This window comes from Gallinula chloropus (assembly GCF_964237585.1).
Source record: "Gallinula chloropus genome assembly, contig: HAP1_SCAFFOLD_245, whole genome shotgun sequence".
Classification (NCBI taxonomy): Eukaryota; Metazoa; Chordata; class Aves; order Gruiformes; family Rallidae; genus Gallinula; species Gallinula chloropus.
The window spans coordinates 15,277-41,151 of record NW_028168552.1 but is presented as its reverse complement, the minus strand read 5'-3'; the positions used below and the strand labels follow the sequence as shown (position 1 = coordinate 41,151).

The window sequence follows — 25,875 nt, the reverse complement described above, 5'->3', positions numbered from 1 at the left end:
GGTTTTTCTATCGAAATCTTAAATATTTTCGTAAAAGAAGCCGCTTTAAAATCGGGGCGTGCCGCCCACCGCGTGGTAGCCCCCGAAATGGGGGTTTTTTTCTGCACCAAAATGGGGGTTTTCTCCCCCGAAATAGGCTCTTTTTACCCCGAAATGAGGATTTTTCTGCTCAAAATATTTTTTTCCCCCAAAATGTTTAGGGCTTTACCTACAAAATAGGGAAATTCTGTCCCAAAATGCTCTTTTTTCTGCCCCAAAATGGGGTTTTTGACCCCGAAATGGGGGAGGTTGCCCCAAAATGTGGATTTTCTACCCCCAGATGGGGTTTTTTTGTCTCAAAATACTCATTTTCTGCTACAAAATGGTGTGGGTTTCTTGCCCCAAAATGCGGGTTTTTCTGCCTCAAAAGGGTGGGGTTATTCGGCCTCAAAAGGTTTTATTCTGCCCCAAAATGCGGGTTTTCTGCCCCAAAAAAGGGGCGTGCCGCCTCCCAAGTGAAACTCTCAGCCCCAGATGAGCTTCATTTCGCCCCAAAACGGGCTTTTAGGATGCTTCTCGTTCTTTTCCCGGCCCCATAATGAAAAATAAAAGGTTTAAACCCCTAAAATAAAAAATTTGGCCACAAATCAGCATTTCCGGCCTTAAAATGGAGATTTTTTTGCTTTCAAACAGCAGCTTTGTTCTCTGAAATGGAGTTCTGGGCACTAAAAAAGGGTTTTTTCCTTCTCAGCCATCAGCATTTCTCGTTTTTAGACCTTAAATAGGCGTTTTTTACCCCAAAAAAGGATCTTTTTCACCCTTTAATGTGTTTTTCCCCTCTGGAAGAGTTTTTCCCCCTCAAAATGGAGGTTTTGCGCTTCACTCGAAGATCTTTGTTCCCTAAATTCCCCCTTTAAACCCCTCGGGGGGCTTTTTTAACCCCCAAAACCCTTTTTGATCTTTCCAACCCCAAATTTGGGGGTTTAAGGGTTTTTTTTTAGTCAGAAATGGTCTTTTTTTTCCCCCATCCCTTCGCAGCTGAATCAGGGGCCCAAAATGGAGGTTTCCAGCCCCAAAATGGAGGTTCTCAGCTCTGAAGAACCTTTGTGCTCCCAAATGCCGCTTTTCTGCCCCAAATTTTTGAGTTTTCCTTAAAATCCTTCGGTTTTTACCCCAAAAAGGGGATGGTTTTTGCTGCACGATGGTTATTTCAGCCTCAATCCGGCTATTTTTAACCCCAAACCCGCCTTTGCCTGACTAGGTGGGAGGATGTTTTTGCTGCATCACAGGATTTTCCCGCTTTTGTCATATTTTAAAGCCCCAAAAACAGGATTTTTAACACCAAAACTGCCCTTTCCCCACCCAAACTGCCATTTCGGGCTGGAAACATCAATTTTCAGCCCAGTAATCACACCTTTTTTTACCCAAACGGGGGTTTTCCAGCCCCCAAACCAGAGTTTTTCAACCCAGACCCAGCTCTTCCCTCACAAAAACACCTAAAAAAGGGATTTTTACACCAAAAACCTCATTTTTCTGTCCCCCCAAGGGCATGTTTAGCCCCTTTTTACCCCAAAAATCAGCTTCACCCCACCACAGAGACTTCTTTCTCCTAACCCCCCTCATTTTCACCCCAATACACACACTTTTCCCCTCAAAGTTCCTCCTTTTTCCCCCAAAATTTAATTTTTCAACCTATTTAAGGCTTTTTTAACCCACAAATTACCTTTTTTCCCCCCAAAACCCCCAATAAAATCTTTTTTTTAAGCCCTTTTTACCCAAAAGCCGCATCTCAGCTTCCAAAAATGCTCATTTTTAACCCGAATCGTTGGGTTTTTAACCGATTTCTCCTCTTTTCACCCCAAATTGGGGCTCTCGTGGATCCCCCTTGACCTTGGGGGAGGGGAGGGGGCTATAACCCCCCCTCCTCCCCCTCCCCCTTTGTTCCCAGCCGCCCCTCCCCCCTCAGGGGTAGATATTTTGGGGCGAAATCTGCCTAAATGAGGGTTTCTGGACCGTATTTCACTGCGGAGGCTGATTTTGGGGGTGAAAAGGGGGATTTCGGGGTGTTTTTTGGAGCGCGGCGGCGATTCAAACGCTGTTTCCGGTTCCCGCCCGATTTTTGGGGGGGGATGGGGTGGCCACGCCCCTTTCTCACCCAAGCCCCGCCCCTCGGCGGGTGTCCCCGCCCTCCCATTGGCTCCTCCCGAACTGGTTGTCCCATCATTGGCTCCGCCCCCCCCTCGGGGGTTGCTCCCTACATGGCCCCGCCCCCTTTGAGTGCCTCCTCCAATAGGATCGCGCCCTTCCTCCTAAAGCCCCGCCTCCACGCTCAGCTCATCCAATCAGCTTGCAGCTCTCCCCACCCCCGCCGTGGGGAGCTCTCCCAGCCCTGGAGCCCCACGGGGGTGGTTGGGATGGGGGGAGAGGGGGGATGGGACGGGACATGGGGACCCCCGCCCCCTGTTCTTGGGGTGGGGGGGGTGTGACCCCCCCTCTCACTCCCCCCCACCCCAGTTCTGGGAGGTGATCAGCGACGAGCACGGCATCGACCCCACCGGCACCTACCACGGCGACAGCGACCTGCAGCTCGACCGCATCAGCGTCTACTACAACGAGGCCACCGGTATGACGTCACTGCCCCGCCCCGTGACATCACAACCCCCCGCCCCCTTTTGTGGCATCATGATGCCCCGCCCCGTAACGTCACGACCTTCCCCCCGCCCCCTTTGACATCACAAGCCCCCCCGTGACATCACGAGCCCCCTGTGACATCTCGAGCTGCCCCGCCCCGTGACATCACGAGCCCCCTGTGACATCACGACCTCCCCGCCCCGTGACATCACGAGCCCCCCCGTGACATCATGACCTCCCCTGCCCCTGTGACATCACGAGCCCCCCGTGACATCATGACCTCCCCTGCCCCTGTGACATCACAAGCCCCCTGTGACATCATGACCTCCCCTGCCCCTGTGACATCACAACCTCCCCCGCTCCATGACACCACGAGCCCCCTGTGACATCACGACCTCCCCCGCCCCCTGTGACATCACGACCTCCCCCGCCCCCTGTGACATCACGACCTCCCCCGCCCCCTGTGACATCACGACCTCCCCTGCCCTGTGACATCACGACCTCCCCTGCCCTGTGACATCACGACCTCTACCCTGTGACATCACGACCCCCCTGTGACATCACAACCTCCCCCGCTCCATGACACCACGAGCCCCCTGTGACATCATGACCTCTACCCTGTGACATCACAAGCTCCCTGTGACATCACAACCTCCCCCGCCCCATGACATCATGAGCCCCCTGTGACATCACGACCTGCCCCGCCCCCTGTGACATTACAACCTCTCCTGCCCTGTGACGTCACGACCTCCCCTGCCCCCTGTGACATCACGATCTCTACCCTGTGATATCATGAGCCCCCTGTGACATCACGACCTCCCCTGCCCCGTGACATCACGACCCCCCTGTGACATCACAATCTCCCCCGCTCCATGACACCACGAGCCCCCTGTGACATCATGACCTCTACCCTGTGACATCACAAGCTCCCTGTGACATCACAACCTCCCCCGCCCCATGACATCATGAGCCCCCTGTGACATCACGACCTGCCCCACCCCCTGTGACATCACGACCTCTCCTGCCCTGTGACATCATGAGCCCCCTGTGACATCACGACCTGCCCCGCCCCCCGTGACATCACGAGCCCCCCGTGACATCACGACCTCTCCTGCCCTGTGACATCACGAGCCCCCCGTGACATCGTGACATCACGAGCCCCCCGTGACATCACGAGCCCCCTGTGACATCACGACCTCTACCCCGTGACATCACGAGCCCCCAGTGACATCACGGAGCCCCTTGTGACGTCACGACCTCCCCTGTCCTGTGACATCACAACCCCCCTGTGACGTCATGACCTCCCACATCCTGTGACATCACGAGCCCCCTGTGACATCACCACCCCCCCATGACATCACCCCCCTTTCCCCTTCCCCAACATCCACAACCCGCCGCGCTCCCCTCACCCATTTCCCCACCCCCACGACTTCTGGGCCGGTTTCTCCAGGGGGGTTTTGGGGGAGGGGTCACCGTGGTGTGTGTGTGTCCCCCCCACCCCCGTGGTGACGCGGTGATGTCATCACCAGGAGGCAAGTACGTTCCCAGGGCCATCCTGGTTGACCTGGAGCCGGGCACCATGGACTCGGTGCGGTCCGGACCCTTCGGCCAGATCTTCCGGCCCGACAACTTCGTCTTCGGTGAGTTTTTGGGGGGGAGGGTCCCACCTGGGGTCCCCCCACCCCTCCTGGGTGGTCCTGAGGGTCTCCTTGGTGGCCATGATGGGTTGGGGGGGGTGGGGATCCCTTTCTGTCCCCACCGGGTTGGGGTGGTGGCCAATGGGTGCTCTTCACGTAGAGTGAGGTGGTGGTCCCCAAAAAAGGGGGGAGGTCCCCAGGGTGCTCCTGGGGGGCTGAGGGAGGAGGGTAGAGGACCCCAAGGGTTGGGTTGGGGTGCCCAGTGAGACCCTCATGGTCCTGCAGGGTGGGTGGAGGTCCCCAAGGTTGAGTGAGGGTCCCTGATAGTGGGTTGGAGGCTCCCCAAAGGTGGGTGAGGGTCCCCAAATGTGAGTGAGGGTCACTGATGGTGGGTTGGAGGGTCCCCAAAAGTGGGTGAGGGTCCCCAATAGTGAAGGTCCCCAAAGGTTGGCAGGTTCCTCAATGCTAAAGACCCCCAAGCTTAAGTGCCCAAACCCCCCAACACACCCTGTCCCCCATCCCCTCACCCATGTCTCCCCATCCCCTCACCCACGTCCCCTTCTGTCCCCTCACCTTGTCCCCTCACCCATGTCCCCCTCACCCTGTCCCCCTCACCCACATCCCCCCCAACCCCCTCACCCTGTCCCTCCACCCTTCACCCTGTCCCCTCACCCAAATGCTCCCACGTCCCCCTCACCCACGTCCCTCCCCCCACCCCTCACTCTGTGCTCTGACCCCTCACCCATGTCCCGCCCCACCCTTAACCCTGTCCCCCCACCCATCACCCTGTCCCCTCAACCATGTCCCCCCACCCCCCCTCACCCATACCCCTGTCCCCCACCCCTCAACCCCTGTCCCCTCACCCACATCCCCTCCCACCACCCCTCACCACATCCCCCCCTTCCTCTTCCCCCACCTCTCACCCTGTCCCCCTTCCCCATGTCCCCCCAACCCCCTCACCCTGTCCCCTCACCCTTCCCCTTGTCCCCTGTCCCCCCTCACCCATATCCCTGTCCCCCCTCACCCATATCCCTGTCCCCCCTCACCCTGTCCCTGTCCCCTCACCCACATCCCCCTCACCCACGTCCCTGTCCCCCACTCCCACCCATGTCCCTGTCCCCCCACCCCTCACCCATGCGTCCCCCCACCCCTCACCCATGCGTCCCCCCACCCCTCACCCATGCGTCCCCCCACCCCTCACCCATGTCCCTGTCCCCCACCCCTCACCCACGTCCCCTCCCACCACCCCTCACCCACATCCCTGTCCCCCACCCCTCACCCTGTTCCCCCAATCCCCCCACCCCTCACCCATGTGTCCCCTCCCACCACCCCTCACCACATCCCTCTCCTCTTCTCTCCCCCCACTCCCCCACCCACCCCCCCCAGGCCAGAGCGGCGCCGGCAACAACTGGGCCAAAGGTCACTACACGGAGGGTGCGGAGCTGGTGGACTCGGTGCTGGACGTGGTGCGGAAGGAGGCGGAGAGCTGCGACTGCCTGCAGGGCTTCCAGCTCACCCACTCGCTGGGCGGCGGCACCGGCTCGGGCATGGGCACCCTGCTCATCTCCAAGATCCGCGAGGAGTATCCCGACCGCATCATGAACACCTTCAGCGTGGTGCCGTCGCCCAAGGTGTCGGACACGGTGGTGGAGCCCTACAACGCCACCCTCTCGGTGCACCAGCTGGTGGAGAACACGGACGAGACCTACTGCATCGACAACGAGGCGCTCTACGACATCTGCTTCCGCACCCTCAAGCTCACCACCCCCACCTACGGCGACCTCAACCACCTGGTGTCGGCCACCATGAGCGGCGTCACCACCTGCCTGCGCTTCCCCGGCCAGCTCAACGCCGACCTGCGCAAGCTGGCGGTCAACATGGTGCCCTTCCCCCGCCTGCACTTCTTCATGCCGGGCTTCGCCCCGCTGACGTCGCGCGGCAGCCAGCAGTACCGCGCCCTCACCGTCCCCGAGCTCACCCAGCAGGTCTTCGACGCCAAGAACATGATGGCGGCTTGCGACCCGCGCCACGGCCGCTACCTCACCGTGGCCGCCGTCTTCCGCGGCCGCATGTCCATGAAGGAGGTGGACGAGCAGATGCTGAACGTGCAGAACAAGAACAGCTCCTACTTCGTGGAGTGGATCCCCAACAACGTGAAGACGGCGGTCTGCGACATCCCGCCCCGCGGGCTGAAGATGGCCGTCACCTTCATCGGCAACAGCACCGCCATCCAGGAGCTGTTCAAGAGGATCTCGGAGCAGTTCACCGCCATGTTCCGCCGCAAGGCCTTCCTGCACTGGTACACGGGCGAGGGGATGGACGAGATGGAGTTCACCGAGGCCGAGAGCAACATGAACGACCTGGTCTCCGAGTACCAGCAGTACCAGGACGCCACCGCCGAGGAAGAGGAGGACTTCGGGGAGGAGGCCGAAGAGGAAGCTTGAGAGGAGGTGGTGGTGGTGGTTGTGGTGGTGATGGTGGTGGTGGTGGTGGTGGTGGTGGTCGCCGTCTTGCGTTGTCCTGCGTCATCCTCGCTGTCCCTCCCCCCCCACCACCCCTGCTTTGTTGTCTTAGGAGAAGCCTTCGGCCTCAGAGCCCTCGGTCTTCATCATCATCATCAGCCTCAGAGCCCAACCACACCTTGGCCTTTGTCCTTGGAGAGCCCTTGGTCGTCTTCATCGTCACCCTCAAGGTCCAACCTCACCTTGGTCTTCATCCTTGGAGAGTCATCAGAGCCCAACCCCACCTTGGCCTTCAGCCTCAGAGAGCCCTTGGTCTTCATCATCGTCACCCTCAAGGTCCCAACTCCACCTTGGCCTTCAGCCTCAGAGAGCCCTTGGTCTTCATCATCGTCACCCTCAAGGTCCCAACTCCACCTTGGCCTTCAGCCTCAGAGAGCCCTTGGTCTTCATCATCGTCACCCTCAAGGTCCCAACCCCACCTTGGCCTTCAGCCTCAGAGAGCCCTTGGTCTTCATCATCGTCACCCTCAAGGTCCCAACTCCACCTTGGCCTTCAGCCTCAGAGAGCCCTTGGTCTTCATCATCGTCACCCTCAAGGTCCCAACTCCACCTTGGCCTTCAGCCTCGGAGAGCCCTTGGTCTTCATCATCATCACCCTCAAGGTCCAACCCCACCTTGGCCTTCATCATTGGTCTTCGTCCTCGGAGAGCCCTTGGTCTTCATCATCGTCACCCTCAAGGTCCAACCCCACCTTGGCCTTCATCCTTGGAGAGCTCTCAGCCTTCATCATCGTCCTTGAAGAGCTGTTGTCCTTCATCATCGTCACCTCTTGGTTGCCCTCAGAGCCCTTGTCCTTCATCATGGCCACCGAAGAGTCCCCCGTCCTTCATCATCCTCACCTGAAGAGTGGAGTCCTCCTCCATCACTGGAGAGTCCTTGGCCTTCATCATCATCACCCAGAGAGGCCCCTTGGCCTTCATCATGGCCACTGAAGAGTCTTCCTCCTTGATGATGGCCATTGAAGAGTCCTTTGACCTTCATCATCCTCACCTGAAGGCTCCTTGTCCTTGATGATGGCCACCAAAGAGCCTTCATCATGGCCACTGAAGCCTCCTTGACCTTCATCATGGGCACCAAAGAGTCCCTGACCTTCATCCTCACCTGAAGCCTCCTTGACCTTCATCACGGCCACTGAAAGCCCTTGACCTTCATCATCCTCACCCAGAGCCTCCTCGACACCTTCCTCACAGCCACTGAAGAGCCCTTGACCTTCATCATCCTCACCTGAAGCCTCCTCATCCTGGATGAAGACCCCAGAAGACCCCTCCACCCCTCCCCCACCCCTCCCCTGCCGCTGATGACGTCATCACCGCTAAATTATTCCCCTCCGCCCCCCCCATGGGTCCCCCGGTGTCACCCGAAGCCACCTCCAAGGTGCCGCCTCCAGCCACCGCCTCTGTGGCCCCTCCCCCCCCACACCCAAGGTGGTGGGGGGTGGGGTGTCCCCCCACCCCGGGGGGGGGGGTGTCCCTGCCCCTCCCCCCCCTCCCCCCACTCCCACTTTGGGTTTTTTTGTTGGTTTTTTGTTGGTTTTTTTTTTCATATTGAAAAAAGTTCCGGAATAAAAACCCGGGGCCGGAAAAGCCACCGCGGGGCCGCAGCCTCTGGCACCCCCTCAGTGTCACCTCAGTGTCACCCCCCCGGTGTCACCCCCTCAGTGTCACCTCGGTGTCACCCTGCGTCACCCCCTCAGCAGCCTCCCTTGTGTCATCTCAGTGTCACCTCAGTGTCACCCCCTCAGTGTCACCTCAGTGTCCCCCCTTCGGTGTCACCCCCTCAGTGTCCCCCTGCGTCCCCCCCTCAGCAACCTCCCCTGCGTCACCCCCTCAGTGTCACCCCCTCAGCAACCTCCCCTTGTATCACCCCCTCAGCAAACCCCCCAGTGTCACCCCCTCAGTGTCACCCTGTGTCACCCCCTCAGCAACCCCCCTGGTGTCACCCCCTCAGTGTCCCCCTGTGTCCCCCCTCAGTGTCACCTTAGTGTTGCCCCCTCAGCGTCACCCTGCGTCACCCCCTCGGTGTCATCCCCCTGGTGTCACCTCAGCGCCACCCCCTCAGCAACCCCCTCAGTGTCACCCCCCCCGGTGTCACCCCTTCAGTGTCACCCCTGTGTCACCCCTTCAGTGTCACCCCCTCAGCAACCCCCCCGGTGTCACCCCCTCAAGTGTCACAACCTCAGTGTCTCCCCCTGGTGTCACCCCCTCAGCGTCACCCCCTCAGCAACCCTCCCCTGTGTCACCTCAGTGTCACCCCAGTGTCACCCCATCACCCCATGTCACCCTCAGCGTCCTCCCCAGTGTCACCCCCTGCGTAACCCCCATGTCACCCCCTCGGTGTCCTCCCCAGTGTCAGCCCCTCTGTCCTCCCCAGTGTCACCCCCCTGCCTCACCCCCCCGTGTCACCTCAAGTGTTACCCCCTGTGTCACACCCCCAGCATCACCCCCCCCCCGCTCATTGTGTGTCCCCCCCGTGTCCCCCTCTCCCAGTTGTGGTGTCGTCCCCCCACCCCGGTGTCACCTCGGGGGTCCCACCGTGATGTCCCCATGTGGTGGGACACGGGGCTCTGGGTCACCTCATCCTCCTCCTGTCCCCTCGTGGTGTCCCCAAGCTGCCTTGGTGGCCCCTCAGTTCCCCACCCCCACCTTGGTGTCCCCAACTTGTCCTGATGTCCCCCCAACTCGTGGTGTCCCTCCCACCCCTCCTTGGTGTCCCCAACCCCTCCTGGTGTCCCCCCCCACCCCTCCTTGGTGTCCCCAACCCCTCCTGGTGTCCCCCCACCCCCACCTGAGGGACCTGCGTCTCGGTAGCAGCTTTAATGAGGGGGGGGATGACACAGGGGGAGGGGACGTGTCCCCACCCTGGGGACACCCACAGCGGGGTGGGGACATCACGGGGACCTTGGGGTCACTGGGGTGGGGGGGGGGTGACAGGGGGCTGCTGGGGGGTGGTGGCACTTGGGTGGTGGTTGGTGGCACTTGGGAGGACATGGGGGGTGGTGACACCATGGGGGGGGACACAGGGGTGGCACTTGGGTGGTCCCATGAGGAGGACACTGGGGGGGTGGGTGGCACTTGGGAGGACATGGGGACACCATGGGGGGGTGGGGGACACAGGGGGTGGTGGCACTTTGACATGGGTGGTGGTCCCAGGGGGAGGACAGGGGGTGTGGGGACACCCTGGGGACAAGGTGGCACTATGGGGGGGACAGGAGGGGTGGTGGCACCAGGGAGGACACAAGGTGGGGACAAGGTGGCACTATGGGGGGGGACAGGAGGGGTGGGGACACCCTGGGGTCACGGTGACACCAGGGGGAGGACAGGGGGGGTGGTGACACCTGGACAGGGGGTGGTGGCAGCAGGAGGAGGACAGGGGGGGTGGTGACACCTGGACAGGGGGTGGTGGCAGCAGGAGCAGGACGCATGGCGGGTGTCCCCGCGCTGTCACCGCGTCCCCGTCACGCCGGACACTCCGGCTTCTCCTGCTTCACCTGGGGGGACAAACCCAGCTGGGGGGCGGGTTTTGGGGTGACCCCAAACCCGGGTGGGGAGGGGGGTCCCCGCCGTGGGGGTCGGGGTGTTGGGGACGCACCTGGGCCCCCCCCGGGGGGGTGGTGAGGGTGACGGTGTCACCCGCCAGCGCCTGGACGGCGCCCGGCAGCCGCGTCACCAGGTCCAGGATCTCCCCCGGCAGCCGCGACACCCCCACGTCCCCCGAGGCTCCGGCCACCAGCGTCACCCGGCGCGTCCCCAGCAGCGGCTGCGCCACCGCCTCGGCCACCTGCGCCCGGGGGAGGGGCCGTGGGCACCCGCCCCCCACACCCCACCCCAGCGTCACCATCCCACACCCAGACCCCGCCCCCCACCACCCACACCCCACCCCAGCGTCACCATCCCCCACCCCGAAGACCCCTCCCCAGGATGCCCATCCCCCACCCTGAAGACCCCACCCCAGTGTCACCATCCCACCACCCACACCCCACCCCAGTGTCCCCATTCCCCACCCTGAAGACCCCTCCCCAGGGTGCCCATCCCCCACCCTGAAGACCCCCCACCCCCCAAGGACCCACCCCAGCATCCCCCACCCAAGACCCCACCCCAGGGTGCCCATCCCCCACCCTGAAGACCCCACCTTAAGGACACCCAAGAACCCACCCTGGGAACCCAACCCCCACCCCAAGAAGGCCCATCCCCCACCCTGAAGACCCCCACCCCCCCACGGTCCCCTTCCCCTACCCTGAAGACCCCACCTCAAGGACACCCAAGAACCCACCCCCGGAGCCCAACCCCCACCCCAAGAAGGCCCATCCCCCACCCTGAAGACCCCCCCCGCCAGGGTCCCCATCCCCCACCCTGGTGCACCCACCCCCCACTCTGAAGACCCCACCTCAAAGATCCATCCCCCCACCCCAAGCTGCCACCCCCCACCCACAGACCCCACCCCAAGGTCCCCATCCCCCACCCTGATGCACCCACCCCCCACTCTGAAGACCCCACCTCAAGGACCCATCCCCCCACCCCAAGCTCCCACCCCCCACCCAAAGACCCAACCCCCACCCTGATGACCCCACCGCCCACCTGAAGCTCCCCTCCCCCCACCCTGAAGACCCCACCCCAGGGTCCCCATCACCCACCCAAGACCCCACCCCAAGCTCCCCTCCCCCCACCCTGAAGACCCCACCCCCCACCCAAAGCCCCCTCCCCCACCCTGAAGACCCCTCCCCCCACCCCAAGCTCCCCTCCCCCCACCCTGAAGACCCCACCCCCCACCCCAAGCTCCCCTCCCCCACCCTGAAGACCCCACCCCCCACCCCAAGCTCCCCTCCCCCACCCTGATGACCCCACCCCCCACCCCAAGCTCCCCTCCCCCACCCTGAAGACCCCACCCCCCACCTGAAGCTCCCTCCCCCCACCCTGAAGACCCCTCCCCCCACCCCAAGCTCCCCTCCCCCACCCCAGGGGAGGTGGGGGGCTGGGCGGGGGAGGGGGCGGCACCTGCGGCAGCCGCTGCAGCACCATGTCCACCACGGCGGCGTCGCGGTACCGCCCGAAGGCCTCGGCCTTGGCGGCCGCCCGCGCCGCCTCCGCCCGCGCCCGCGCCATGGCGGCCTCGGCGCGCGCCGCGCCCGTCACCTGCGGGGGGGGAGGGGGATGGATGGGGGATGGATGGGGGATGGATGGGGGATGGATGGGGGATGGGGGATGGGGGATGGATGGGGGATGGATGGGGGATGGGGGGTGGGGAGGTCACGTGACGCGGGTCACGGGTCCGGCCGCGTGTCCGTCCCGCGGCGCCCGACTCACCCGCAGCACCTCGGCCTCGGCCTCCGCCGCCAGCAGCAGCTGCGCCCTAAGGGGGGGGGGGGGGGGGGCTTAGGAGGGGGGTGGGGCTTAGGATGGGCGTGGCCGGGGGGGAGGGGCTTGGGAGGGGAGGGGCTTAGGAGGGGGAGGGGCTCAGGATGGGGAGGGGCTTAGGAGGGGCGGGGCTTAGGAGGGGAGGGGCTTAGGGGGGGCGGGGCTTCAAGGGGCTTGGGAGGGGAGGGGCTTAGGATGGGGTGGGGCTTAGGAGGAGGAGGGGCTTAGGAGGGTGGGGGCTTAGGAGGGGGTGGGGCTTTGAGGGGCTTAGGAGGGGCAAAGCTTAGGAGGGGCGGGGCTTGGGAGGGGGTGGGGCTTAGAAGGAGGGGGTGGGGCTTAGGAGGGGTGGGGCTTCGAGGGGGCTTAGGTGGGGCGGGGCTTAGGAGGGGGAGGGGCTTAGGATGGGGGCTTGGGAGGGGGTGGGGCTTGGGAGGGTGGGGCTTAGGAGGGGCGGGGGTTGGGAGGGGAGGGGCTTAGGAGGGGGCAGGGCTTAGGAGGGGGCGGGGCTTCAATGGGCTTAGGAGGGGTGGGGCCTAGGAGGGGGCGGGGCTTCAAGGGGCTTTGGAGGGGAGGGGCTTAGGATGGGGAGGGGCTTAGGAGGGGCGGGACCTGGGAGGGGGTGTGGCTTGGGAGGGTGGGGCTTAGGAGAGGGTGGGGCTTAGGGGGGCAGGGCTTAGGAGGGGCGGGGGTTGGGAGGGGAGGGGCTTAGGAGGGGGCAGGGCTTAGGAGGGGGTGGGGCTTAGAAGGAGGAGGAGGGGCTTAGGGTGGGGGCTTGGGAGGGGCGGGGCTTAGGAGGGGCGGGGCTTCAAGGGGCTTGGGAGGGGTGGGGCTTAGTGGGGAGGGGCTTAGGAGGGGGTGGGGCTTGGGGGGGCGGGGCACACTCTAAAGGGGGTGGGGCCTCTTAAAGGGACAGGGATGCCCTTAAAGGGGGCGTGGCTCCTCTTAAAGGGGTCGTGGCTCCCTCAAAAGGGGGTGGGGTCTCTCTTAAAGGGGTCTTGGGTCCCTCAAAGGGGGAGGGAATTTTCTTAAAGGGGGCGTGGCTTCCCTTAAAGGGACAGTGCGGCCTTTAAAGGGGGTGTGGCCTCTCTTAAAGGGACAGGGACTCCCTAAAAAGGGGGCTCGGTGTCTCTTAAAAGGGGTTGTGGCTCCCCAAAAGGGGACGGGGCCTCTCTTAAAGGGGTCGTGGTGCCTCAAAAGGGGGCGGGGTCTCTCTTAAAGGGGACATGGCTTCCCTTAAAGGGACAGTGCACCCTTTACAGGGGGTGTGGCCTCTCTTAAAGGGGGCGGGGCTCCCTCAAAGGGGGTGGGGTCTCTCTTAAAGGGGCTATGGCTCCCTAAAAGGGGGGGGGGTGGGGCCTCTCTTAAAGGGGTCATGGTGCCTCAAAAGGGGGTGGAGTCTCTCTTAAAGGGGCCATGGCTCCCCAAAAGGGGGCGTGGCCTCTCTTAAAGGGGCCATGGCTCCTCAAAAGGGGGCGTGGCCTCTCTTAAAGGGGTCGTGGCTCCTCAAAAGGGGGAGGGGCCTCCCTTAAAGGGGTCGTGGCTCCTCAAAAGGGGGCGGGGCCTCTCTTAAAGGGGCCATGGCTCCTCAAAAGGGGGCGTGGCCTCTCTTAAAGGGGGTGGGGCTCCTCAAAAGGGGGCGGGGCCTCTCTTAAAGGGGTCGTGGCTCCTCAAAAGGGGGTGAGGTCTCTCTTAAAGGGGCTATGGCTCCCTAAAAGGGGGGTGAGGCCTCTCTTAAAGGGGGCATGGCTCCTCAAAAGGGGCGTGACCTCTCAAAGGGGCCATGGCTCCCTCAAAAGGGGTGGTGTCTATCTTAAAGGGGGCGTGGCTCCTCAAAAGAGGGCGTGGCCTCTCTTAAAGGGGGAGGGGCTCCCTCAAAGGGGCTATGGCTCCCTAAAAGGGGGGGGTGGGGCCTCTCTTAAAGGGGTCATGGTGCCTCAAAAGGGGGCGTGGTCTCTCTTAAAGGGGTCGTGTCTCCTCAAAAGGGGGCGGGGCCTCTCTTAAAGGGGCGGGGCCTCTCTTAAAGGGGGCGTGGCCTCTCTTAAAGGGGCGCATCCCCGCGCACCTCTGGGCCTCGGCCAGGCGCTCGAGCCGGTAGCGCTCGGCCTCGGCGGGTTTGCGCACGGTGGCCTCCAGCTCCCGCTCGCGGCGCCCGACCTCCTGCTCCTGCAGCTGCGCCCGCTGCGCCCGCTCCACCACCAGCACCTGCGCCCGCTGCTCCTCGATGCGCTGCTGCGTCCGGGCCACCTGCACCACACACACCCCCCCCCAGGCACCATGGGGCACAGGGGACCCAGGAACCCACCCACCCACTGACCCACCCACCCACTGACCCACCCAGGGACCCACCCACCCACTGACCCACCCACCAACCCACCTACCTATCCCTAGACTCACCCAGGGACCCACCCACCAACCTACCCACTGATCCACCCACCCCTGGACCCACCCAGGGACCCATAAACCCACCCACCCACCCCTGAACCCACCCGCCCACTGACCCACCCATAGACCCACCAACCCACCCCTGGGCCCACCCAGGGACCCACCCACCCACTGACCCACCCACCCACTGACCCACCCACCTACCCACCCACCCAACCATAGACCCACCCAGGGACCCCTGGTCCCACCCAGGGACCCACCCAGGGACCCACTGACCCACCCACCCACCCACTGACTTACCCACAAACTCACCCACTTACCTACCCACCCCACCAACCCACCCAGGGACCCACCCACCAACCTACCCACTGATCCACCCACCCTAGACCCACCCAGGGACCCACCCGCCCACTGACTCACCCATAGACCCACCCACCTACCCCTGGAGCCACCCAGGGACCCACCCGCCCACTGACCCACCCACCCAGGGACCCACCAGCCCACTGACTCACCCATAGACCAACCCACCAACCTACTGATCCACCCACAAACCCACCCACCTACCCAACCATAGACCCATCCACCAACCCACCCAGGGACCCCTGGACCCACCCAGGGACCCACCTACCCAGGGATCCACCCACCCATGGACCCACAGACCCACCCACTGACCCACCTACCGACCCACCCACTAAACCACCCACTGATCCACCCACCCCTGGACCCACCCAGGGACCCACCCACCAACCCACCCACCCAAGAACCCCTTGACCCATCCACCCACTGGCCCCCCGAAAGAGTCTGGGGGGGCCTGGGGATTCTAGGGGGGCCTGGAGGGGTTCTAGGGGGGCGTAGGGGGGGTCCCTGGGGGTTCTAGGGGGGCCTGGAGGGGTTCTAGGGGGGTCTGAAGGGGGCCTGGGGAGCCTCAGGGGGGCCTGGGGGGTTTTGGGGGGGGGTCCCGCTATGCCTGCAGCTGGTAGGCCAGGTCGGCCTGGGCCTGGCGGGCGCTGACGTCGGCGTCGCACTGGGCCTGGCACAGCTGGGGGGGCCTGGGGGTCCCTGGGGGGGCTGAGGGGGGGTCTGTGGGTGCCCTGGGGTGGCTGGGGGGGTGTCTGGGGGTCCCTAGGGGGTTTTGGGGGGGGCCCCGCCGTGCCTGCAGCTGGTAGGCCAGGTCGGCCTGGGCCTTGCGGGCGCTGACGTCGGCGTCGCACTGGGCCTGGCGCAGCTGGGGGGGCCTGGGGGAGCTGAGGGGGGGTCTGGGTGTGCCCTGGGGGGGTCTGGGGGTCCCTGGGGGGGTTTTTGGGGGGCCCCAGGGGGGTCAGGGGTTTTTGGGGAGGCCCTGCCGTGCCTGCAGCTGGTAGGCCAGGTCGGCCTGGGCCTGGCGGGCGCTGACGTCGGCATCGCACTGGGCCTGGCACAGCTGGGGGGGCCTGGGGGGGCTGAGGGGGGTGTCTGGGGGTCCCTGGGGGGGTTTTTGGGGGGCCCTGTCGTGCCTGCAGCTGGTAGGCCAGGTCGGCCTGGGCCTTGCGGGCGCTGACGTCGGCATCGCACTGGGCCTGGCGCAGCTGGGGGGGCCTGGGGGGGGGCCTGGGGGGGCTGAAGGGGGGTCTGTGGGTGCCCTGGGGGGGCTGAGGGGGTGTCTGGGGGTCCCTGGGGGGTTTTGGGGGGGTCCTGCTGTGCCTGCAGCTGGTAGGCCAGGTCGGCCTGGGCCTGGCGGGCGCTGACGTCGGCGTCGCACTGGGCCTGGCACAGCTGGGGGGGTTTTGGGGGTCCCTGGAGGGGCTGAAGGGGGGTCTGTGGGTGCCCTGGGGGGCTGGGGGGGGTGTCTGGGGGTCCCTGGGGGTTTTTGGGGGCCCCGTCGTGCCTGCAGCTGGTAGGCCAGGTCGGCCTGGGCCTTGCGGGCGCTGACGTCGGCGTCGCGCTGGGCCTGGCGCAGCTGGGGGGGCCTGGGGTGCCCTGGGGGGGTTCTGGGGGGCCCCAGGGGGGTCAGGGGGTTTTGGGGGGCCCTGTCGTGCCTGCAGCTGGTAGGCCAGGTCGGCCTGGGCCTTGCGGGCGCTGACGTTGGCGTCGCACTGGGCCTGGCACAGCTGGGGGGGCCTGGGGGAGCTGAGGGGGGGGTCTGGGTGTGCCCTGGGGGGGTCTGGGGGTCCTGGGGGGGTTTTTGGGGGGCCCCAGGGAGGTCAGGGGGTTTTGGGGGGCCCCGCCGTGCCTGCAGCTGGTAGGCCAGGTCGGCCTGGGCCTAGCGGGCGCTGACGTCGGCGTCGCACTGGGCCTGGCACAGCTGGGGGGGCCTGGGGGGGGGCTAGGGGGGCTGAGGGGGGTGTCTGGGGGTCCCTGGGGGGTTTTGGGGGGTCTGGGGGTCCCTGGGGGGTTTTGGGGGGCCCTGTCGTGCCTGCAGCTGGTAGGCCAGGTCGGCCTGGGCCTTGCGGGCGCTGACGTCGGCGTCGCACTGGGCCTGGCGCAGCTGGGGGGGCTGAGGGGGGGTCTGGGGGGGTTTTGGGGGGCCCCAGGGGGGTCAGGGGGTTTTGGGGGGGGGCCCTGTCGTGCCTGCAGCTGGTAGGCCAGGTCGGCCTGGGCCTTGCGGGCGCTGACGTCGGCGTCGCACTGGGCCTGGCGCAGCTGGAAGTCGCGCTGGGCCTGCGCCATGGCCGCCTCGCTCAGCAGCTGCGCCGACACCTGCTCCTGGCGGGCTCGGGCCTCCTGCCGGGAACGGGGCCTCAGCGGGGGCAGGGGGACACCACGGGGGGCAGGGGGACATCATGGGGGGCAGGGGGACACCATGGGGGGCAGGGGGACATCACGGGGGGTGTGGGGACACCACGGGGGGCAGGGGGACACCATGGGGGGCAGGGGGACATCACGGGGGGCAGGGGGACGTCATGGGGGGCAGGGGGACATCATGGGGGACAGGGGGACACCATGGGGGGCAGGGGGACGTCACGGGGGGCAGGGGGACACCACGGGGGACAGGGGGACACCACGGGGGACAGGGGGACATCATGGGGGACAGGGGGACACCATGGGGGGCAGGGGGACATCGCAGGGGGCAGGGGGACACCACGGGGGGCAGGGGGACATCATGGGGGACAGGGGGACATCATGGGGGGCAGGGGGACATCATGGGGGGCAGGGGGACATCATGGGGGACAGGGGGACACCACGGGGGGCAGGGGGACACCACGGGGGGCAGGGGGACATCATGGGGGGTGTGGGGACACCACAGGGGGCAGGGGGACACCACGGGGGGTGTGGGGACACCACGGGGGGCAGGGGGACATCACGGGGAGCAGGGGGACATCATGGGGGACAGGGGGACATCATGGGGAGCAGGGGGACACCACGGGGGGCAGGGGGACATCATGGGGGACACGGGGACACAGGGACATGGTGTGGGGTGTGGGGACACCAGGGGGTGGGGGGACATGGGGACATGGTGGGGGACATGGGGACATGATGGGGGACATGGGGACACCGTGGGACATGGGGACACCAGGGGGCGGGGGGACATGGGGACATGATGGGGGACATGGGGACACTGGGGGGCCATGGGGACACTGGGGGACACTGGGGGACATGGGGACACGCTGGAGGTGATAATGGGGACATGGGGACCATGGGGACGTGGAGATGATGCTGATGGGGACACGGGGAAGGGAACACGGGGAGGGGATGAGAATGATGATGGGGACACAGGGAGGGGACACAGGGAGGGGACACGGGGAGATGGGGACAATGAGGATAATGAGGATGATGATGGGGACATGGGGAGGAGTCATGGGGAGGGGACACAGGGAGGGGACGTGGGGAGGGGACACGGGGAGGGGACACAGGGAGGGGATGATGAGGATGATGATGGGGACACAGGGAGGGGACACAGGGAGGGGATGATGAGGATGATGATGGGGACACGGGGAGGGGACACAGGGAGGGGACATGGGGAGAGGACACGAGGAGGGGATGAGGATGATGATGGGGACACAGGGAGGGGACACAGGGAGGGGACACAGGGAGGGGACACAGGGAGGGGATGATGAGGATGATGATGGGGACACGGGGAGGGGACATGGGGAGGGGACACGGGGAGATGGGGACAACGAGGATGATGAGGATGATGATGGGGACACGGGGAGGAGTCATGGGGAGGGGACACAGGGAGGGGACGTGGGGAGGGGACACGGGGAGGGGACATGAGGAGGGGACACAAGGAAGGGATGAGGATGATGATGGGGACACGGGGAGGGGACACGGGGAGGGGACACGGGGAGGGGACACAGGGAGATGGGGACAATGAGGATGAGGATGATGATGGGGACACGTGGAGGGGACACAGGGAGGGGACACAGGGAGGGGACACGGGGAGGGGATGATGAGGATGGTGATGGGGACACGGGGAGGGGACACAGGGAGGTGACACAGGGAGATGGGAAAGAGGATGATGAGGATGATGATGGGGACACGGGGAGGGGACGTGGGGAGGGGACATGGGGAGGGGACATGGGGAGGGGATGAGGATGATGATGGGGACATGGGGAGGGGGCATGGGGAGGGGACACGGGGAGGGGACACGGGGAAGGGATGAGGATGATGGGGACACAGGGAGGGGACACAGGGAGGGGATGATGAGGATGATGATGGGGACACAGGGAGGGGACACAGGGAGATGGGGACAATGAGGATGATGAGGATGATGATGGGGACACGGGGAGGGGACACAGGGAGGGGACGATGAGGATGATGGGGACACAGGGAGGGGACACAGGGAGGGGACGATGAGGATGATGATGGGGACGTGGGGAGGGGACACAGGGAGGGGACACAGGGAGGGGACACAGGGAGGGGATGATGAGGATGATGATGGGGACACAGGGAGGGGACACAGGGAGGGGATGATGAGGATGATGATGGGGACACGTGGAGGGGACACGTGCAGGACCCTTGCAGACCAGGGTGGGGGAGTTGCGACCACCGAGCACAGACACAGCAGGGGGACCCGTGGGGACCAGGAGAAGATGGTGACACCCACAAGGGTGTTCCCAGTGCCTCCCAGTCCCCCCAGTCCCCCCCCCTCCTCACCCTGATGCCGGCGTCCCTCTTGGCCTCGGCCTCCCCGACGCGGGCGTCGCGCTGCACCTGCGCCGTGCGCCCCTTGCCCAGCGAGCGCAGGTAGTCCTGGGGAGGGAGGGGTTGGAGGGGGTTTGGGGGGGGTTTGGGGGGGTCAGAGGGTCCCCTGGGGGGTCTGGGGGGGGTGTGGGGGTCACCTGGTCGTCGTGGATGTCCTTGAGGGTGTAGCTGACCACGCTGATGCCCATGTTCACCAGGTCGGACGAGGCCACCTTGAAGACCTGCTCCGAGAACTTCTGCCGGTCCTTGTAGATCTCCTGGGGGGGGGGGGGAGGGGCTGCAGGGGGCGGGGCTTGGAGGGGGAGGGGCTGAAGGGGGCGGGGCTTAAAGGGGGAGGGGCTTGGGGGGCCTATGGGAGGGGGCGGGGCTTGGGGAAGGGGAGGTTTGGGGAGAGGGATTGGGGAGGTTGGGTCCTTGTAGATCTCCTGGGGGGGGAGGAAGGGGCTGCAGGGGGCGGGGCTTGAAGGGGGAGGGGCTTAATGGGGCGGGGCTTGAAGGGGGAGGGGCTTGGGAAGAGGGGGAGGGACCTATGGGAGGGGGTGGGGCTTGGGGAGAGGGGGATTGGGGGCGGGATGGAGGAGGTTGGGTCCTTGTAGATCTCCTGGGGGGGGGGAGGGGCTGCAGGGGGCGGGGCTTAAAGGGGGAGGGGCTTGGGGAGAGGGGGAGGGGCCTGTGGGAGAAGGGAGGGGGCTTGGGGAGAGGGATGGGGGAGGTTGGGTCCTTGTAGATCTCCTGGGGGGGGGAGGGGCTGCAGGGGGCGGGGCTTGAAGGGGGAGGGGCTGAATGGGGCGGGGCTTGAAGGGGGAGGGGCTTGGGAAGAGGGGGAGGGGCCTATGGGAGGGGGCGGGGCTTGGGGAGAGGGGGATTGGGGGCAGGAGGTTGGGTCCTTGTAGATCTCCGGGGGGGGGGGAGGGGCTGCAGGGGACGGGGCTTAAAGGGGGAGGGGCTTGGGGAGGGGGGGAGGGGCCTATGGGAGGGGGAGGGGCTTGGGGAGAGGGGAGGGGGCTTGGGGAGAGGGGGATTGGGGGCGGGAGGTTGGGTCCTTATAGATCTCCGGGGGGGGGGAGGGGCTGCAGGGGGCGGGGCTTGGAGGGGGAGGGGCTGGAGGGGGCGGGGTTTGAAGGGGGAGGGGCTTGGGGAGAGGGAAGGGGGCTTGGGGAGAGGGGCATTGGGGGTGGGAGGTTGGGTCCTTGTAGATCTCCTGGGGGGGGGAGGGGCTGCAGGGGGCGGGGCTTGGAGGGGGAGGGGCTGCAGGGGGCGGGGCTTGAAGGGGGAGGGTCTGGGGGAGAGGGGGAGGGGGATTGGGGAGAGGGGAGGGGGCTTGGGGAGAGGGGGATTGGGGGCGGGAAGTTGGGTCCTTGTAGATCTCCTGGGGGGGGGGAGGGGCTGCAGGGGGCGGGGCTTGAAGGGGGAGGGGCTGCAGGGGCGGGGCTTAAAGGGGGAGGGGCTTGGGGAGAGGGGGAGGGCCTATGGGAGGGGGCGGGGCTTGGGGAAGGGGAGGTTTGGGGAGGGGGATGGGGGAGGTTGGGTCCTTGTAGATCTCCTGGGGGGGGAGGAAGGGGCTGCAGGGGGCGGGGCTTGGAGGGGGAGGGGCTGGGGGAGAGGGGGAGGGGCCTATGGGAGGGGGGTGGGGCTTGGGAAGGGGGGAGGGGGCTTGGGGAGAGGGGGATTGGGGGCGGGATGGAGGAGGTTGGGTCCTTGTAGATCTCCGGGGGGGAGGGGCAAGGGGCTGCAGGGGGGCGGGGCTTAAAGGGGAGGGGCTGAAGGGGGCGGGGCTTGAAGGGGAGGGGCTACAGGGGGCGGGGCTTGAGGGGGAGGGGCTTGGGGAGAGGGGGATTGGGGGCAGGATGGAGGAGGTTGGGTCCTTGTAGATCTCCGGGGGGGGGGGGAGGGGCTGCAGGGGGCGGGGCTTGAAGGGGGAGGGGCTGAAGGGGGCGGGGCTTAAAGGGGGAGGGGCTGGGGAGAGGGGGAGGGGCCTATGGGAGGGGGCGGGGCTTGGGAAGGGGGGAGGGGGCTTGGGGAGAGGGGGATTGGGGGCGGGATGGAGGAGGTTGGGTCCTTGTAGATCTCCTGGGGGGAGGGGCAAGGGGCTGCAGGGGGGCGGGGCTTGAAGGGGGAGGGGCTTGGGGAGAGGGGGAGGGGCCTGTGGGAGAAGGGAGGGGGCTTGGGGAGAGGGATGGGGGAGGTTGGGTCCTTGTAGATCTCCTGGGGGGGGGGGAGGGGCTGCAGGGGGCGGGGCTTGAAGGGGGAGGGGCTGGAGGGGGCGGGGCTTAAAGGGGAGGGGCTTGGGAAGGGGGGAGGGGGCTTGGAGAGAGGGGGATTGGGGAGAGGGGGATTGGGGAGAGGGGGATTGGGTCCTTGTAGATCTCCTGGGGAGGGGGGAGGGGCTTCAGGGGACGGGGCTTGAAGGGGGAGGGGCTGCAGGGGGCGGGGCCTAAAGGGGGAGGGGCTTGGGGAGGGGGGCGGGGCCTATGGGAGGGGGCAGGGCTTGGGAAGGGGGAGGGGGCTTGGGGAGAGGGGAGGGGGCTTGGGGAGAGGGGAGGGGGATTGTGGAGAGGGGCATTGGGGGTGGCAGGTTGGGTCCTTGTAGATCTCCTTGGGGGGGGGGAAGGGCTGCAGGGGGCGGGGCTTGAAGGGGGAGGGGCTGGGGGAGAGGGGGAGGGGCCTATGGGAGGGGGCGGGGCTTGGGGAGAGGGGGATTGGGGGCGGGAGGTTGGGTCCTTGTAGATCTCCTGGGGTGGGGGAGGGGCTGCAGGGGACGGGGCTTAAAGGGGGAGGGGCTTGGGAAGAGGGGGGTGGGGGGCTATGGGAGGGGGCGGGGCTTGGGGAAGGGGAGGTTTGGGGAGGGGGATTGGGGAGGTTGGGTCCTTGTAGATCTCCTGACCGGGGGCGGGGCTTGAGGGGGCGGGGTTTGGGGAGGGGGGAGGGGCCTATGGGAGGGGCGGGGCTTGGGGAGAGGGGAGGGGAATGGGGGAGTTTGGGGTCCTTGTAGATCTCCTGGGGGCCCCCCGCCACCATCGCCGCTTTAAGGGCGGGCCCCACCCATGCCATGCTGGCATCGCCCCTTTAAGGCCGCCCCCCCACTCGCCATCGCCGCTTTAAGGGTGGGTCCCACCACCCGCCTCTTAAAAGGGGCCGCGCCGGGAAGGCTGAGCCGGGGCTGGGGGGTAGGAAACGACCCCCTTTGCTCCCCCCAACCCCCACCTCCACCGTCATGTGGGCCATGATGGCTCGTTGATGCCCCTCGAGGGTCTCCAGGGCGATTTGGGCGATTTCCCCCTCCGACTTCCCCAGGAACATCTGGCAGGCAGCTGCCAGCATCTCCTTGTTCTGCCCCTGGATCTTCACCTGGGGGGGGGGGGGGGGGATTTTGGGGTGGTGGGGGGGGAGTTGTGGGGGAGCAGGAGGGTTTGGGAGGGGGTAGGGGGATTTTGGGGGGTAGGGAAGTGTGTGGGGGTACCCACACCTCTCTCCACCCACTCCCATCCCTGCAGTGCCCCTTTAAGAGGGATTATTGGGTGGGTGCCACCCCCCCACCCCCCCAGAAAGTGACCCCCCCGAACCCCTTTTTAAGGGGGGGCACCCCCAAGAATGTGCCCTTTTAAGGACACCCCCTCCCCACGCTGTAGCATGATGTGGGTGCTTTAAGAGGGGGGTGGGAACCCTCTGGCATGACATGGGTGCTATAAAGGGAAGGTGGGACCCCCCCATAAGACCCCCCCGCCCCGTAGGACACCCCCACCTGAGCCCTCCCTGTAGGACACCCCCCGTGGGACCCTCCCCCATGTGGTATGGGTGCTTTTAGGGTGCCCCCCCCCCCCCAGTATGACATAGCTGCTTCAAGGGTGGGGAACACCCCCACAACACCCCCCCACCAGGTCCAGGTGGGGACCCCCAGCATGGCCAGGCCGCTTTAAGGGTGGGGAACACCTCCCACAACCCCCCAGGTCCGAATGGGCCCCCCCACGCATGACATGGCTGCTTAGAGGGTGGGGTGGGACCCCTCTGTGGGACCCCCCCCCCAACGTGAGATCCCCACTGCATGACACAGCCAGTTTAAAGCCCCTCCCCCCCCCCCCAGCATGGCATGGCCGCTTTAAGCCTGGTGAGCCCCTCCCCCACCCCCAGCATGGTACGCCCGCTTATATGGCCGCTTTAAGGGTGCCCCCCATAATGGCATCGCCGCTTTAAGGGTGGGCCCCACCCCTATGCTGGCATCACCCCTTTAAAGCCACCCCAACTCGCCATCGCCGTTTTAAGCGTGGACCCCACCCTATGCTGGCATCGCCCCTTTAAAGCCACCCCAACTCGCCATCGCCGTTTTAAGCGTGGACCCCACCCTATGCTGGCATCGCCTCTTTAAGGCCACCCCAACTCGCCATCGCCGTTTTAAGGGTGGACCCCACCTATGCTGGCATCACCTCTTTAAGGCCGCCCCAACCCACCATCGCCGCTTTAAGGGTGGACCCCACCCTATGAAGGGTGGGTCCCACCACCCGCCTCTTAAAAGGGGCCGCGCCAGGAGGGCTGAACCAGGGCTGGGGGGGGGGGAAGGACCATTATGAGTCTGGGGGGGGCACGGGGGGGTTTTGGGGGTTCGGGGGTTACCTGGGCGATGCCGGTGACCGAGATGGGGACGCCGTGGCGGGTATAAACCTTCTCGCTCCGCACGTTGAGGGTCAGGGTGTTCAGGGAGATGCTGGCAGAGGGGGGGGGTCAGCGTCCCCTTCACGCCCCCCTCCCCCCCCCAAATTCCCCCTGTGGGGTGTCCCCCCCCCGCCCCCCAGCGCCCCCCCCCCTCACCGCTGGATCTGCTGCAGACACGGGACCACCAGCACCCGGCCCCCGGCCACCATCACGGGGGGGCTGCGGCAGAAACCTGGGGGGGGGAGCCAGGAATTAGGGGGTGGGGGGGGTGGGAGACACCCCCAGGCAGCCATGGGGGGGGTCAGACACTCCGGGGGGGGGTCAGACACTCCGGGGGGGGGTTCAGACACCCTGGGGGGGGGGGATCAGACACCCTGGGGGGGGGGGATCAGACTCCCTGGGGGGGGTTCCCACACCCTGGGGGGGGTGACACACCCAGGGGGGCGTCATATACCCGGGGGGGGGGGTCATAGACCTGGGTGAGGGGGGGATCAGACACCCTGGGGGGGGGTCCCACGTCCCGGGGGGGGTGACACACCCTTGGGGGGGGGTCCCACTTCCCGGGGGGGGGGGTCAGACACCCTGGGGGGGGGGTCAGACTCCCTGGGGGGGGTCAGACACCCTGGGGGGGGGTCAGACACCTATGGGGGGGTCATAGGCCTGGGTGAGGGGGGGGTCAGACACCCTGGGGGGGGGGTCCCACGTCCCGGGGGGGGGGTCAGACACCCTGGGGGGGGTGTCCCACGTCCCGGGGGGGGTGACACACCCTTGGGGGGGGGTCCCACTTCCCGGGGAGGGGGGGTCAGACACCCTGGGGGGGGGGTCATACACCTATGGGGGGGTCATAGGCCTGGGTAAGGGGGGGGTCAGACACCCTGGGGGAGGGTCCCACGTCCCGGGGGGGGGGGGGGTCAGACTCTCTGGGGGGGGTCAGACACCCTGGGGGGGGGTGTCACACACCCTGGGGGGGGTCCCACGTCCCGGGGGGGGGGGGTGACACCCCGGGGGGTCTCAGGGACACTCACCCGACACCACCATGGCCTCGTTGGGGCCGCAGGTGAAGAACATGGCGGCGGGGGGGCGGCGGTCGGACGCGGCCCCCCGAGAACCCCCCCAAACCCCCCAATAACCCCCCCAAACCCCCCGGTCCTCCCGCCGCGGCGCCGCCCCGCCCGCGGCCTGAGTCCGCCACTATCCCGGCAGCCCCCGCGGCCTCCCGGGGCCGCCCTGTGGGCAGCTGCCCTCAACCAACGGGGCCGCTCCGGCTTCAGCGGCGGCTCCTGCGCCTGCGCACTGGCCAGAGGGCGGGGGAGGGCGGGTTCTGCGCATGCGTAAGAGGGGTGAGGCGGGGAGGGGGTGCGCAGGGCGCATGCGCAGCGCGGGGTTCCCGCCCGCTCCCTGCTTAAGAGGCCGGGAAACCCCGTCCCGCCCCTTTCGTCTCGCAGGGCCCGCGGCCGCCGCCATGTGAGGCCGGGGCCGGGGCCGGGGCCGGGCCGGGGGCGCGGGGAGGGGGTTTTGGGGCTCGGGGAGGGGGTTTTGGGGGGCTGTGGGGCTCGGGGAGGGGGCTGGGGGGCTCGGGGAGGGGGTTGGGGGGCTCGGGGGGCGG

At 66.2% G+C, this 25,875-nt stretch overlaps 2 protein-coding genes across 5 annotated transcripts; one reads left to right on the top strand and one right to left on the bottom strand.

Moving 5' to 3' along the window:
* Positions 1-2,494: 2,494 nt before the first annotated feature.
* TUBB (tubulin beta class I) lies at positions 2,495-6,830 on the top strand. The gene is made up of 3 exons (XM_084280800.1): positions 2,495-2,602; positions 4,140-4,250; positions 5,634-6,830. The coding sequence occupies exons 2-3, from the start codon at positions 4,190-4,192 to the stop codon at positions 6,689-6,691; spliced, it is 1,119 nt and encodes a 372-aa protein (XP_084136926.1). The 5' UTR covers positions 2,495-2,602; positions 4,140-4,189; the 3' UTR covers positions 6,692-6,830.
* Positions 6,831-9,561: 2,731 nt separating this feature from the next.
* On the bottom strand, positions 9,562-25,352 carry FLOT1 (flotillin 1). 4 transcript variants are annotated; one of them, XM_084280792.1, is made up of 13 exons: positions 25,295-25,352; positions 24,426-24,501; positions 24,231-24,321; positions 22,827-22,970; positions 19,760-19,879; positions 19,575-19,670; positions 17,178-17,201; positions 17,049-17,105; positions 14,182-14,363; positions 12,069-12,114; positions 11,760-11,897; positions 10,357-10,545; positions 9,562-10,273 (listed from the first exon to the last, which is right to left on the bottom strand). In XM_084280792.1, exons 1-13 carry the CDS (start codon positions 25,335-25,337, stop codon positions 10,223-10,225), a joined length of 1,257 nt encoding a protein of 418 aa, XP_084136918.1. In that variant the 5' UTR covers positions 25,338-25,352; the 3' UTR covers positions 9,562-10,222. The 4 variants fall into 4 exon arrangements, with proteins under 4 accessions (XP_084136918.1, XP_084136915.1, XP_084136917.1 ...); XM_084280789.1 differs by having other exon boundaries at positions 17,049-17,201; XM_084280791.1 differs by having other exon boundaries at positions 9,562-10,255; positions 17,049-17,201.
* Positions 25,353-25,875: the final 523 nt, after the last annotated feature.

What these genes read in the sequence shown, in the direction of transcription:
- TUBB (XM_084280800.1), top strand. Translation starts at nt 4,190, where the DNA reads ATGGACTCGGTGCGGTCCGGACCCTTCGGCCAGATCTTCCGGCCCGAC. An exon ending in GCCCGACAACTTCGTCTTCG is followed by an intron (nt 4,251 to 5,633) that starts GTGAGTTTTTGG and finishes CACCCCCCCCAG; the next exon opens with GCCAGAGCGGCGCCGGCAAC.
- FLOT1 (XM_084280789.1), bottom strand. Translation starts at nt 25,337, where the DNA reads ATGTTCTTCACCTGCGGCCCCAACGAGGCCATGGTGGTGTCGG. An exon ending in CGGTCACCGGCATCGCCCAG is followed by an intron (nt 22,971 to 24,230) that starts GTAACCCCCGAA and finishes CCCCCCCCCCAG; the next exon opens with GTGAAGATCCAGGGGCAGAA. An exon ending in TGCTGCAGCGGCTGCCGCAG is followed by an intron (nt 10,546 to 11,759) that starts GTGCCGCCCCCT and finishes CCCCGGGCGCAG; the next exon opens with GTGGCCGAGGCGGTGGCGCA.